The 13,036-nt window shown below is 52.5% G+C and overlaps 1 protein-coding gene across 1 annotated transcript in view; it reads right to left on the reverse strand.

Annotated features, from left to right (window-relative positions):
• LOC146427471 (opioid-binding protein/cell adhesion molecule homolog) overlaps positions 1 to 11,538 on the reverse strand; it is a 295,961-nt gene extending 284,423 nt beyond the window's left edge. The window contains exon 1 of the mRNA XM_085081659.1: positions 11,249 to 11,538. Coding sequence (XP_084937785.1) covers positions 11,249 to 11,309 — 61 coding nt within the window. The 5' untranslated portion in view covers positions 11,310 to 11,538. The remainder of the gene's footprint in view (positions 1 to 11,248) is intronic.
• Between the last annotated feature and the right edge of the window lie 1,498 nt (positions 11,539 to 13,036).

The raw sequence follows: 13,036 nt of genomic DNA on the forward strand, positions 1-13,036 counted from the left end.
CTGTAAGCATCACATCTATTCCCCTAAGACAACTCCACACCTGGCACTTCCCAGCACACTCTCCATCCAGAGCTTTGCCACGGGGCTATAAATCCACTGGCTTTGGCCGAAGTTGCTCTGGTTTTACAGCAGCTGAAGCCAACAGATTCTGAGCTGAGAAACAGTGAGCCAAAGGGATGCTCACCCTTAACTCAGTCCAACAGCACAAGGCGTTTTCAACGTGGGCTTGAGATATAGGTAGGATTAACACACAGCATCTCAAATCTCCCAGCCATCAGCTTGTATCACAGCTTTAGTTTTTTTATTAAAAACATCATTTCTTGCTGTATTTAATCACGGCAAGGTCATTTCAGTGACAGTTGTCAGCATCCTGGCCAAGGAGCCAGAGGAGCAGAGCCCTGGCCTGCTGGTCAGATAAAAGGAGGAGATGCTGGGTTTCATTTCCTTGTTTTCAATTGAGAGGTGCCCACCTCAGTGTGCAGATTAAGGTGTGGGTGGGCCAGTGTCAGCCCCCCATGGGCAGAGATGGGAAGCTGCTGCTTGCTCTGCTCATCAGGAGCCCCGAGGAGAGAAATTGCATAGTTCTCCCTGCGGCCCTCTGCCCACCTCGAACCAATTTCTGCTCCTTTTAATTCAATTCAGCTCCCCCTGACCTTGGCTGGCTGCAGTTGCAGAGTTTCTCTCAACAGATAGCACCAATTACAGAGGTGTGAAAATGGAAGGCTTTCAATTCGGAGAACAAACCCAAGAAACTGGGACTTTATTGAACTGAGAAACAGGGGTGGGGAAGGGGTAGCAGGCAGGGGCATGGGCTGGGGGATATCACCTGTGCTCGCTCTAAAAACCAAATTCTGGGGCTGATCTCTCCAAGAATGAAGGGATACCCAGGGGCTGGGGTGGCAAATACCAGGAGAGGTGCAGGTTCAGGTGTGCAGAGCTGATGGCACCTGGAGATGAGGGATGTGGAAGGCGGCGCTGCATCCCTGGCACAGCGCCTCGCTCGTTAGCGGCTGCATTCCCCACCGGGCTGATTCCAGACCCTCGGAATCAGATCCGACACATCTGACACAAACCCACTTTGCTTCCCCGCAGCAGATCCTGGCTGGATTGACTCTGCAGCACCTGCAGCCCAATCCACCCGTGAGGCGCAGCAGAACCTCCCTCCTCACTGCTCTTTGGTGTGACACCACTTTCTGTCCTCCCACAAAGCCAAGGACTGTGGGTCAAACCTCTGGAAACACGAGTGGCAGCACGAGCCTGGTCAGATCTGGGTAGGAGGGCTGTGGCAGGATGGTGGAGCTGCCTGACAGCCTCAGCAGTGAGATCAGCACACAGACTGACTTGACAAAAACTGCACAGTACAGCCTGTGATGATCAGAGAGTCCCCAGACAAAAGCGGGAATGTTCAGTTCATGGGAAGGAGGTAGGGATAAGCACTTCCCTGAGCTGAGCTCACTGAAGCACTTTGCCCAACATGCCCTGATGCTAAAATAAAATTTTTAAAAAATCAAGTAAGAAGTCCTAGATACCCAGGATAGAAAATGGGATTACTCTCATGGGAAGCATCACCACCGAGTATGGTCCCCCACAATCTCTGGATACTTCCAGGTACCTCACAGGCTATAAGGATGCGAAAAAGCCTCCCCCAGACTGGAAAATTCCCCTCTCCAGTCCTGTCTTCATTCGACTGGTCAGACCACCTCCACCAGCACAATGTCCATGTGCCAACCAAGCCCAGGATCTCCCTTTAATCTAGACACTAGAGACTTCTCCAGACTTCTCATCCCTGGAGATGTTCAAAGCCAGGCAACCTGGTCTAGTGAAAGATGTCCCTTCCCATGGCAAGGGGGTGGGGATGGGATGAGCTTTAAGGTCTCTTCCAGCCCAATCCCTTCTATCATTCTGCGATTCCCTTCCTGGATAAGGACAACCTCACACAGCAAAGCTCTGCCTTCCAGGCCAACACACAAAGAGCAAGAGGGTCCTCTCACTCTGAATTTTGAACAACTCCTGTCCAGCTGGCACATCTGAGAAGACTCAGCACCTCCTTTCTGAGTCCCACAACAGAGGCCACCAAAACAAAGCAGTGGCTCATTCCTGCCTCTCTCCCAAGAGTTCCACACCTCGGAGCAGCTCGGAGCGTGGTTTCCAAGCCAGCGCAAGGCACCTCCTGTGCCTCCAGCCAAGCTGTGACCGCGGCTCCTCCGGCGCTGCCCATAAATCCTGCAGCCCGGTAAACAGCGGAATTACGGCGCCCCGCCATTGCTTAGCTGCCTTTGACACTAATTGCTCTGCGGAGTGTGTGCAACTGGCAACACCTTATTAAAAGTGAAATATATTATACTGTCCACTTATTGCGACTTTATAAAGATAAAGTATCCCGAGGATACGGAGAGGCTGGCAAAGGCAGCGGCTCTCCGAGCGGCCGGTGGATGCTGCAGCACACGGAGCTGAGGCAGGGCAGGCACTGACAGGACAAATGTGTGCTCTCTGTGAAATTCCAAAGACCATTTCCATCTGGAGACCAAGGGCTGAGTGAAGAGGGTGCTTGAGAATTTCTCTGTTCATCTCCTGCTTTCAGCTCAGGGATCATCACTCTCAAACCTCAGGGGAAAGACAGGCAAAGATGCAACGTGAAAGGGCAGGGGGATCAATCACATGCTGCCCTCCTGCCAGCTTGGAGAGGAGCAGAGGGTGCTCCTTGACTCACAAAGTCAGCCTGATCATGAATTCACATTCTCCTACTTCCAGACATTGCTGCCTGATCTGTGCTACAGCCTCTCCTGCCAGGACACAAACTGGGGCATCCTGTCCTCCTAGTGCAGGTCCAAGAGCCTGGGGATGCTCCAGCCCCCTGTCAGCCCAGTACAGGGATTTTTAGCACCCAGTGTATTGATCTTACACTCTTTCTCCTCTGTTTCTCAAAGCAGGAAGCCAAACTCCACTGTTTCACAAGGAAAAACGCACTACAGATTTGGAGCTACAGCAAGGACACGTCTCTTAACACGTGTCTCTGCACATGCCTTGGGCAAGTCATTTTCCCTCTTTATTCCTTGGCTCCCCTGTCTACAAAAACAGGTACAATGAAATTTCTCTTCTCCGTGAAGTATTTTAAGATCTACTGGAAACAACCACTGTGTGAGAGTGAGACCTGGTATCACTGAGTTTCTGTAATAAACGTTTTGATCCAGGCCCCCCGGCCTCGTCTCACCAGGTAATTTTGGAAGAATTTTCAGGTTTATTTTGAATTGATGGGCTATTTCTGGTTGGGAACACGACAGACAGGAGGAAGGCAGACACAGGGGATGCTATCAAAGGCACTTCTGCAGCCTGCAGTGCTCACAAAGAAGTGGTGAGCAGAGAGGGCACAGAGAACCCACCCATGTGGGGTAAAAATCAGCTTCTGGGGACTTATTTCCCGTAAAACTGAGATATTCCCCAGGCACATCACAAAAGTCATTATGTCTGCATCCCTCCTGGACTGTGGAGAGTAGAGATAGGATTATTTATCACTTATTGGTCATCTTCCATGTGGCAGAGAGGAGAGACCCACCTCCCACAGCCCATGTGGTGCAGAAACACAGCCTGCATCCCACTTTGATTCCTGAAGGGAACGACATGTCCTCAGCAACAGATTTGAAATATCCAGAGTCTTTGGTTCAACAAGTTCAAATCCAAGCAGGATCAATACCTTCTCACTCCTGAGGTATCAGCAGGTAATTGGGTATCGTGCAGTGATGAGTAACCTAGTTTGCTCAGAAACTGCAAACTTTAATCTTCATCCATTCCTGGTACATAGAATAGCAAAGGAGGAACAGATCAAAGGAGAACAGATCAAATTCAGCTGCATTTGGACCCAGATTGCAGAAAAAAGGACTCATTCTTAAGCAAAATGGCTTGGGCTCCTGAGGTTCAGCATCTTGAGAGGCTCAAGTACAACACAAGGCAGAGAAGTTGCCACTTCTCCAGTGCAGCCACCTGCAACCCCAATGCCACCTCCCCCAGGGTTTAGGCTGCTCCTGACCCCTGACTTGGACCAGAGCCCTCTCCAAATTCACACAGCACCATCTGAGCACCTCAACTTCTCCAAGTATCAACAGCTCCCACCCCAGCTGGTTCCCCTTTTCCAGTTTCCAGCCTTGCAATGCCCATGGCACCATCCCTGGTGAGGGTGAGGAGGAGCTGCTCCAGCTTCCCAAGCAGGAAGGTCGCACCTTGCTGTAGGAAGTTCCCACCTCTGCCATGGGAAGGAAAAATGCCAAGGTAGACTTATGGGCAGAGCAAGACAGAAAAGCACCGGAGGCAGCAGAACGACCTATTTGACAGATTTCCCTGCCGATCAAAGCTAACTTTGCTGAGAGCTTTTGACATCTGATTAATTACGTGGCTCTGGCTCGCCTGAAAATCCCGAGTTTCCGGCAACCCTCGCCTTTCATTCCTGCAGCCCTTGGCGGCCAAACCTGCTCCCCTGGTGCCAGCAGAGGAGGGGATGGCAGGAGGTGGCTTTGCCAAAAGTCCTGGCCCGTCCCTGGGAGGAAGGAGATAAGGAGGGTGAGGGACAGTTGGGGACAGAGCCCCTTTGTCTGAGGTGCCTTTTGTCACAGGGAGATAGGAGGAGGCTGCCGTGCGCTGACATTTCGGTGACCAAATTAAAATGCACCGCCACAGAGACTAAATGTCATTAGCCTCATTAGAAGTGATCGCATTAAAATAAACAACAACCACAAAGAAAAAAAAAAAGAAAGAAAGAAAGTGGAAATTAGCCAACACCATTAAATAAAATAAATAAATGGGGAGATCTGGCAAGGACTGTGCAGCTGATGCCAATAGAGCAGCCAAGGTCTCCATGGGCTCTGCTGCCACCCAGGAATGTGATGAGACAAATCCACTGCTGGTGTGGCCCAAATGGAGCTGCCTGTTTGGGACAACTCTATGGGGTCTGTGGGGTCTCTGGGGCTTCTGAACAGTTCCAGGATGGCTTTAAGGACCTTAACACCCACATCCCCTGGGGCTGGTGCTGCGGACAATGCTCTGCCTGCACCTCTACACCCCGAGGGATGCTCCCTGTGTGCTGCTCTAACAGGAAGGGGTTTTTTTAGCAGCATCCAGGTTTCTCTCAGATGCTTCCCAGTCAATTACTGGCCAACACCAACCGCATTTGGCTGATGCACTGTGACAGGACCGCCACGCAAGGTGGAGTGCTTGGTGAAAGAACTGCTGCTTTGTCCTTGTAAAGAGAGGAATTTTTCCTCTAACCCCTCTTGCTATGCAAACGCCATTTCCTTTGGGGCGGGAGAAGTCATCAGAAGGCCCTTGCAAGATCCTGCTTATGACAGAGCAGATTTGAAAGCCCAGAGATCTCCTTCCCCCTCCTTCCCTCCTGTCAAAAATTATAATCATCATTTTCCAGCTTGCTGAACAATCAAAGTGTGGCCTATATTCGCTGGAGCTCCTTCCACATGCCGCATGCATAGCAACAAGTCCAGGAAACAAAAGCCAGAAGTAAACAGTTAGGAGAGAGGATGCAAAGAAAGTCTGGCAGGAGGACAGCAGGGAAACACTGCTTGGAAAACATGTGGGGCACAGCCTGGCCCAGCCTAGAGTCACCAGTTTGGAGCTGAGGGCCAAAGCCCCACGTGGAGACCTCTTCTTCCATCCTCTGCAAGAAGCATGGGAACACATATGCCTGGGAAATTTGGGTAGTGGAACAGACAATACCAGAGGGAAGGCCAAGCCCGTCTGCTGCAGGGTCAGCTGGTGGCTGAGGAGCCAGGAGGATCAACCCATGGGGTGAACCATGAAGGACAAAGCCACGTGAAGCACAAGTAACCCCCGCTGCCCTCCTGGGAATCCCATATCCCCTGGAAAACCCCATAAGCACACCAGCTCTGCTCAACACTACAGACATCACCCATGGCTTTGCTGTCCAGAGCTGATGAAGTCCAGTGCCAGCATCCCATCCTGAAGTATGGAGCTCACAGGGAACCTTGCCTGGGGTACCCCTTGCCTGCACTCTGCAGCCCGCTCCAGTCTCCAGAGCAGTCAATCCAGCACTTTTCACTAGCGCTGAATTCACAGAAAAGTAAACCTAAAAATATCTCCTCTTTTTCCCCCTTCCTTGCCTCATCTCACACGTGTCCCTGGCGCACATGACTCTGCCGCACAGGCAACAGGTTCAACTTCCCAAAAACAGCTCCTCGCAAGGAGGTGGCTCTCGACACTGACAAGTCCCTGCAGTACCTGAGTGTCCCAAATCACTGTCCTCAGCCACCCCACACTCTCTGAGCCTAAACTGGGACTAGAGGGAGTCCCCCAGCTCCCTCTCAGCCAGACCCCACAACGCTGGGCTCACACATCCATCAATTCACAAGGGTGACACATCCCCTGCCACTCCCACCGGACAAGCCACATCACCTGGTCACCCTTAGAGGGTGAAAACACAATCCCAGAGCTTTGGAGAAGCAGGCAGGAAAGTGTTTCTTCCCTCTAAGCATGAAACGAAGAGGAGCTCCCTGGAAAAACCCACCCACGGAGCAGCAAGTGTCAAAGCCACCTCTGTTATGTGCTGTTGCCGCGTTGGTAATTATAAGTACCGTGCCTTCATTAGGGAAAGATGACTGGGAGGCAAGGAGATTTGCAGCAAAGCTGTTATTATTTTTAAGTTTAAACAAAAAGGAGAAGTGTGACAGCTGAAATCACTCCCCATCCTGCACATGCCAGCAGCAGAGAGCATCTCAGGGGATGCTCAGGAGGTAAGGAGGGTTGAGGATCAGTGCCTAGTCTTGCCTAACTGGGGAGGGGAAAGGCAGGGCTGCAAAGCTGAGGGTGACCCCAGGGTCATGGGGGATATTACAGATAAAAACCAACAAGTTTTCCTCTCTCCCCACCTGACTGCAGCAGAAGGATCCTGCTGGGTACCCTGCTCCCCCCAAAACATATTGGGGTTCATCACAGCACCCCAACAGCCTCACTCGGTGACTTTGGTTTCTAACCAAGCAAAGCACAAACTCCAAATTTCGCATTCAAGTGGAAAATATGAACACAGCTGTTTATGCAGCTCAAAATTCGCCATAACCAAATATTCATGCCTTTGGAGAAGGTTTTCAAAGGCGCCAGTTAAGGCACACAGCTCCCATCGGTGCCTTTGAAACATCTCTCCTTTTTCAGTTTTTCACAGGGATTCGCACCAGCAAAAGCTCCTCCACCCGGCCGTCTGCAACCACGGAATGCACAAAGGAGATGCTGTCAAAGAGAAGCTGCTGGAAAACGCAGAGCAAGGTTCAGCACTTTGGGGCATCCTGAAAGGCAGCTGCCGCTCCGAAAGCCACAGCCCCCAGGGCAGATTGTTCTGGGAACTTGCACTGTGAGGATTTGAATGGAGCAAGAGCTCTGCGTGCCTCTCCTCCCATCAGGCTGCCTCCCCACATCATTTGGAAATGACAGAGAGTGCTGCTCCTCCCCAGCAGAAATAAAACATTCTCTAAGAGGCCAACACCAACCTTTTCCCTGTCCCAGGAGCCAGGAGATGGAGAAATCACCCTCTGACAGGGAAACACAGGCCAAAGCTCAGGCAGAGGAAGACCAGACAGCATTTTTGGGCTCACACCCCATCCTGCTGGGATCTCTACCTCAGCTTCTCTAACTCATGGAAGACTGATGGCTGCAGTGCCTTATCCACACCTATCCCCAGCCTTTGGGAGAGCACAGAAAATCCCTTTAAGCCCCTCTTGCTCATATTGAAATGACACTAAAGCAGAACTAATGTGCTCCAGGTACCTATTCTCAGGCTTAGTCGAAGGGATCAGCAGCCCTCCACCAGCCTGCCATCCCCCACCGGAGTGAGGGGACAGTCATGTCACTGGCAGTGGGAAATGCATGCTCCTGCAGCAGGGACACTACTAGGAAGGGATGGGAAGATGTTTTTAATGCCTGCAATGTCCATTTTGTAAATTCAGGCTAGTTTTACAGCCACCACCAAAGCCAGGCTGCCCCAGCAAGGATGAGGTCACACAGAGTGTCTGGGAGGATGCAGAAAGCAGGTCCTGGGTGTAAGGGGTGGTGGCAGAGCACTGGGGGACACTCCAAGCTCTACAAGCTTCACCTTGATCCCAGTGCCTGGAATCAGCAAAAAACAGGATTGTCCATCTCACCCTGCACTGCCAGATTACTGACCTCTGAAAGGAGCCACTGCCATGACAAGCAATTTCCCCAAGCCTGCAAAGGCAGCGATATAAATGCCTGAAGAGGCTGATGAGCATTGATTTTTGCCACCTGTAGAGCCATGATGTCACCCTGTAACTGCAGCTCAGCCAAATAGATTTCCCCCTGCCCCAAATTCCTTCTCCATCACAGCCCACCCTCATCTCAGAACGGCAGCACCCACAATGCCCAGCAGTTCAAAGCATTTGCCAACAGCTTGACAATTAAATTACCCACTCACCTCCCTATCCTGCAGTGCTGGGCTCATTAAAAATCCTCAGCATCCTTCCCACCTCAGAGAGCAACCCTTGTCCAGGAGCCTGCCTCCCCCAAGGCTCCAGATGACAACAGCATTAAGCCTTAGAAATCATTTTAGATAGAAACTTGTCTTACAAAGAAATAAAAAGCTGCAGAGTAAGACGCTCTCCATGACCAGAAGGGTCAGGGTTTCATTATTGCATTAACCTTCCGTGTCTTTAGATTCCATGAGAGTAAATTGGTAACGAGACGACACGAGACCCAATGGGAAAAATGCATCTTTCCTAACAAAAATAAGAGAAGGGGGGAACAACAGAGGTGGGAGCAGGAGAAAGAGGAAAAACTGGCAAATAAGCTATTACAGCTAATAATAACTTAGCGATGCTATTTTCTGCAGGAGCCTTCAAGTTGTGATGTTTCCCTTCACTCTAATTACACCTTCTAAAAGCAGGTTCCCTTCTCACTTTAACCACCCCGTGTGAAACTCCCGCAGGATTCAGATAAAAACGGAAAGGGAAAGAGTTCGCACTTCAGAAACAGCCTCTGCATATCCCAGGGGAGCTTCACCTGCACGAAACACTTGGGATTATGCCTGCAAATAATAAACAGCCCCAAAAAAACTACTTTGGGAAGGTGCAGGCTCCAAGGGGCAGCAGGAACCATTTGTCATCCATGATTTTGCCAACATGACTCGTGTTCCAGCCCACAGCAGTGAAACCACGACTGAAATCACTGCTGGGACAGGTTGGACAGAGAGGGAAAACATCCAACCTCTGCAAGCCAGGCACAAATAAAAAGGATTGGAGATGTTCAAATCCCAGGCAGGAAGGCAAAGCACCAAGCAGCTCAGTGCACTGGAATATTTCCCTTCCTCTAAAGCAGGCAGAAGGGTTTGGCTTGATGGATTAAGGGCTGAGCCCAGCTGGGCAAAGTCCTGGGCTGGTTTAGCTCAGGGGACACCCAAAGCCAAAGCAGGTATTGCTGCTTAATAGAAATAAGAAGGGAAAGCTACAACCGCGTAAGTGTGGATCAAGAAGCCTCTCCCAAGTTTCCAGGAGCTTAAATGCAAGGGGCTTTTTCCTTCCCTGGCACACACAGAGGTCAGACCAGCCCAGACCTTGGCTTGGCCCAAACAGCCTTGTCCTGAGAAAACTGCAGCAGGGCACTGGCAAACAGCAAATGCACCCTGTCAGGCCTCTGCCAGCTCCTGCACGTTAAGGACATCTTGATGACAGCCCATCAAGTGTCACACATCCTCCCATTTGGCCCACACGGCTGCCTCCATCCATTCCTTTGCAATTCCAACCCACAGAACCTCATCCAGCAAGAGGGTGAAAGAGCCAGTGCTCCACTCAGCACAGCCCTGCTGTGGCACATCTGCCCTGTCCTGCTCAAGACCTATTTTCAGAAAAACCCCCTTACATGCACAAAGTCAGGCAGCTCACACAGTCACGGCTCCCTTGTGCTCAGGTGCTGAGCTACAGATGCACCATTTTGGTTCCTGGTGTTGCTGAGGAGCTTGAGGCTCTGCTGTCAGGGGTTCTTCTCCACCGCTCCCAACCAGCCAACGCTCAGCCCAGGTGACAGTGCCAACCCCAGGGCTGATGTACATCCCACCCTTGCCATCCCACAGAGTGGTACCCAGCCCATGCCAGGGGCTCTTGTACCCTCTGATCTGCTCAGGTTGCACCGTGACAGCACCAGAGGATGTGGACAGTCCCACGGCATGAGCCTCCACAAGCAAGTTTAGCTCACCAACCCTCATCTTCAGCACTGCTGTGAGAAGAGCTGTTTGCCAGCTGTGACACAAGTAACCTCTCCCCCACCAGCCTCACCCTCACCACACACACCAACCCTGCACAGCAAAGAGCTGTAACTGAACCACGGGGAGCTGCTGAAATCACAGCTGTGCCTCTCCCTGCTCTCCCGAGTCCAACAGAATTCTGCCTGGCAGTCACGAAAAACACATGTTGGGTTAAGATCGGATCCGAGCCTCGACACCCAGACCCCATCTCCTCACACAGGGATGATAATCTTTCCAGCAGCTAAAAGTGCCCATCATCATCATCAGAAATACACCGGTGACTTCCTAACCCCGCAGCTCTGCTGTTCACCCCCATCCCTCTGGGCGGATGCAGCGCTCGCTGCCCCGCGAGCATCAGCGCAGAGCCACCGCTGGATCCAACCCCAGCATCTCCCCTGGCAAGCCGCGGGGACGAGGCTAAGCCACATTTCGGGAGCCACCCGCTCAGTTGGCAGAGGTTGCGGCACCCGCACGGCCTCCCCGGGTGCCTGGATTGAGGCGGGGGGTTCATTTCCACTTTGTGAAAGGGAGCGAGGCGCAGGCAGCGAGTTTGCCTGGCAGGAATCAGGGAAGCGTGGATGAAGGGAGCGCAGGGAATAGCATGACAGCTCTCAAAGGAGGGAGGCACAGCAGGTGCCCAACTCTGAACGCGAAAAACTGCATGAGCCCATCATCTGGAGGCAGAGATTGCCCGAGGGGACAGCCCCTGCCCAGCTGTGCCATCCCGGCCAGCCCCACTGCAGGCGCCGGCACCGCTCAGCTCCCGGCGGCTCGGCGCCCACCTGGGGGTCCAGCAGGGCTCTTGAGCCCCTCACTGGGAGCCCTGGGCAATCCCCTGCTGCAGAGAAACTCGCTGCCTGCCCGCATGTGCGCGTTCGGGCGCAATGTGCGCGGAGCTCGGGTCCCCCCGCGCTCAGCGCCGCTCGGCTCTCCCACCCTGCGAGCCCCTGCCCTCCCATCCGCCCGAGAAAACGCTTCCTGCCCTACCTGGGATGAAGAGCAGGGCAGTGGTGGCCGTGAAGACGATCCAGCAGGCAGGATGGTACATCTTGGAGCTGCGGTAGGCGAGCGGCTGATTTGCTTGCTGCTGGCTGCTGCCGCCGCTGCTTTTGGTCTGCGCTGAATTCTGAGCAGGTTTAAATCCAATGTTTGCAGAGGGAGGGAGACGGAGTTGGCGAGCTAGGGAGAGACGGGAGCAGGCAGTCAGTGTGTCTGATTTCCCCTTGCACACGCACACAACTGGCAGAAGGAGCCCCAGGCTCCGTGCGTGCACCGGGAGCGCAGACCTCCTACCGGGCACCCATTGGCTCAGGATGCTGACTGACACACGCACACTCGCTCTGCTGCGGGTTCCGCTCCGCAACCAGGGAGTTAAATGCAGGCACCGACCCCCCGAGCATCCCTCCCGGCACCAGCTGGTGCCTGGGATGCAGGAAGAAGCCCCGGGATGCGGGGGGACGAGCCCCGGGATGCTGGGGAGGGGGACAAGCCCTGCACGGACACAGACACGCTCGCACCGACCCCAGCCACATGTAAAGGGTTTTTTTCACCCCCAGACTGGAGCTGACTGCTCGAGCAGCCCCCAAGCTTCAGCCCCCTGCCCTCTGCTCCCCTCGCCGGGAAGGCAGCAGCAGCTCTTCCTACTGCTGAGGCAAACCAGGGAACAATCCAAGCTTTTTAGCATGAGTGGGTGTTTTTCCTCACACAAAATCTCTGAAACCAAGCAGCAATATTCCCCGTACATCCCAACTGGAGACATGTTTTTTTTCCCTTCTGCAGCTCACAGAGCCCCAAAAAGACATCGAGCTCAGGGTACCTGCTCCTGCAGACCCCCTGCCTGATACCATCCCACACCAAGGAGTGCTTCTCAGGCTCTCCTTTCCTTCCAGAATGCCACAATTCCTCTCCTTTCCTCCCAGACACCCCTCCTTGGTATGTTCCCACACCTCTGCTGAGCTCTGAGCATCCCCAGCACAAGGCTTGGACAGCTACCCCTGCCGTGTCCCCAGTCCCACAGCCACCTCCAGACCAAGGCATTCGCCAGTTAGGGCTTGAGTTTGCTTCATTGCCAAAAAAAAAAAAAAAAAAAAAAGGTTGCAAAGCTTCATTTCCAAAACAAATACTTATTTTAACATTTTCTAAACAAAAAATGTTTCTTATTTTGTATTAATTACGGCTTTGTTAAAAACAGACTGTAAGCACTTTTTTAATGCTTAAAGACAAATCAAAACCATCAGTTTTGCTCCAAACAATCTCTTTTCCCATTGACTCAGGGCTAAAAGCCTCTTTTTGAGTTCCAGGCAAGCCCCAGAGAACTTCCAGGCCAATACTTTGGATTTCCAGCTAACCCACCGCAGCTTTCTGGCACCAGTGGCCACACACTCCTCCACATCCCACATCCCAGAGTTTCACCTGCTCCCCTCCTTAGTCTCTGTTCTCATCATCCCTGGATCTCCAGGACACTCCAGTTTCCTGGACTGTTTTCCCTCAGGACTCTTTTTTACATTAGACCATCATCTCAGGAAGCACCTGGCTAAGAGATGGGGTGTGCAGGAATCCAGGAGGATGATGGATCCACAAACACCAATTCCCACCCCTGCTACAGAGCTGGGGCCAGAGCCCTTCAGCTCCTGGCATCCAAAATCCAGTCACAAACCCCTGATCATTCCCTCCCCTCGAGTCTATTTTCCCCATTTCTCTCACCCACTTGTTACCACTCCATACCACCACATTCCCCTCCACGCACATTCCTCTTATCTGGCATTATTTCCACAC

This window comes from Lichenostomus cassidix, chromosome 24 (assembly GCF_008360975.1).
Source record: "Lichenostomus cassidix isolate B80296 chromosome 24, HeHo_3.0, whole genome shotgun sequence".
In the NCBI taxonomy this organism is placed as follows: domain Eukaryota; kingdom Metazoa; phylum Chordata; class Aves; order Passeriformes; family Meliphagidae; genus Lichenostomus; species Lichenostomus cassidix.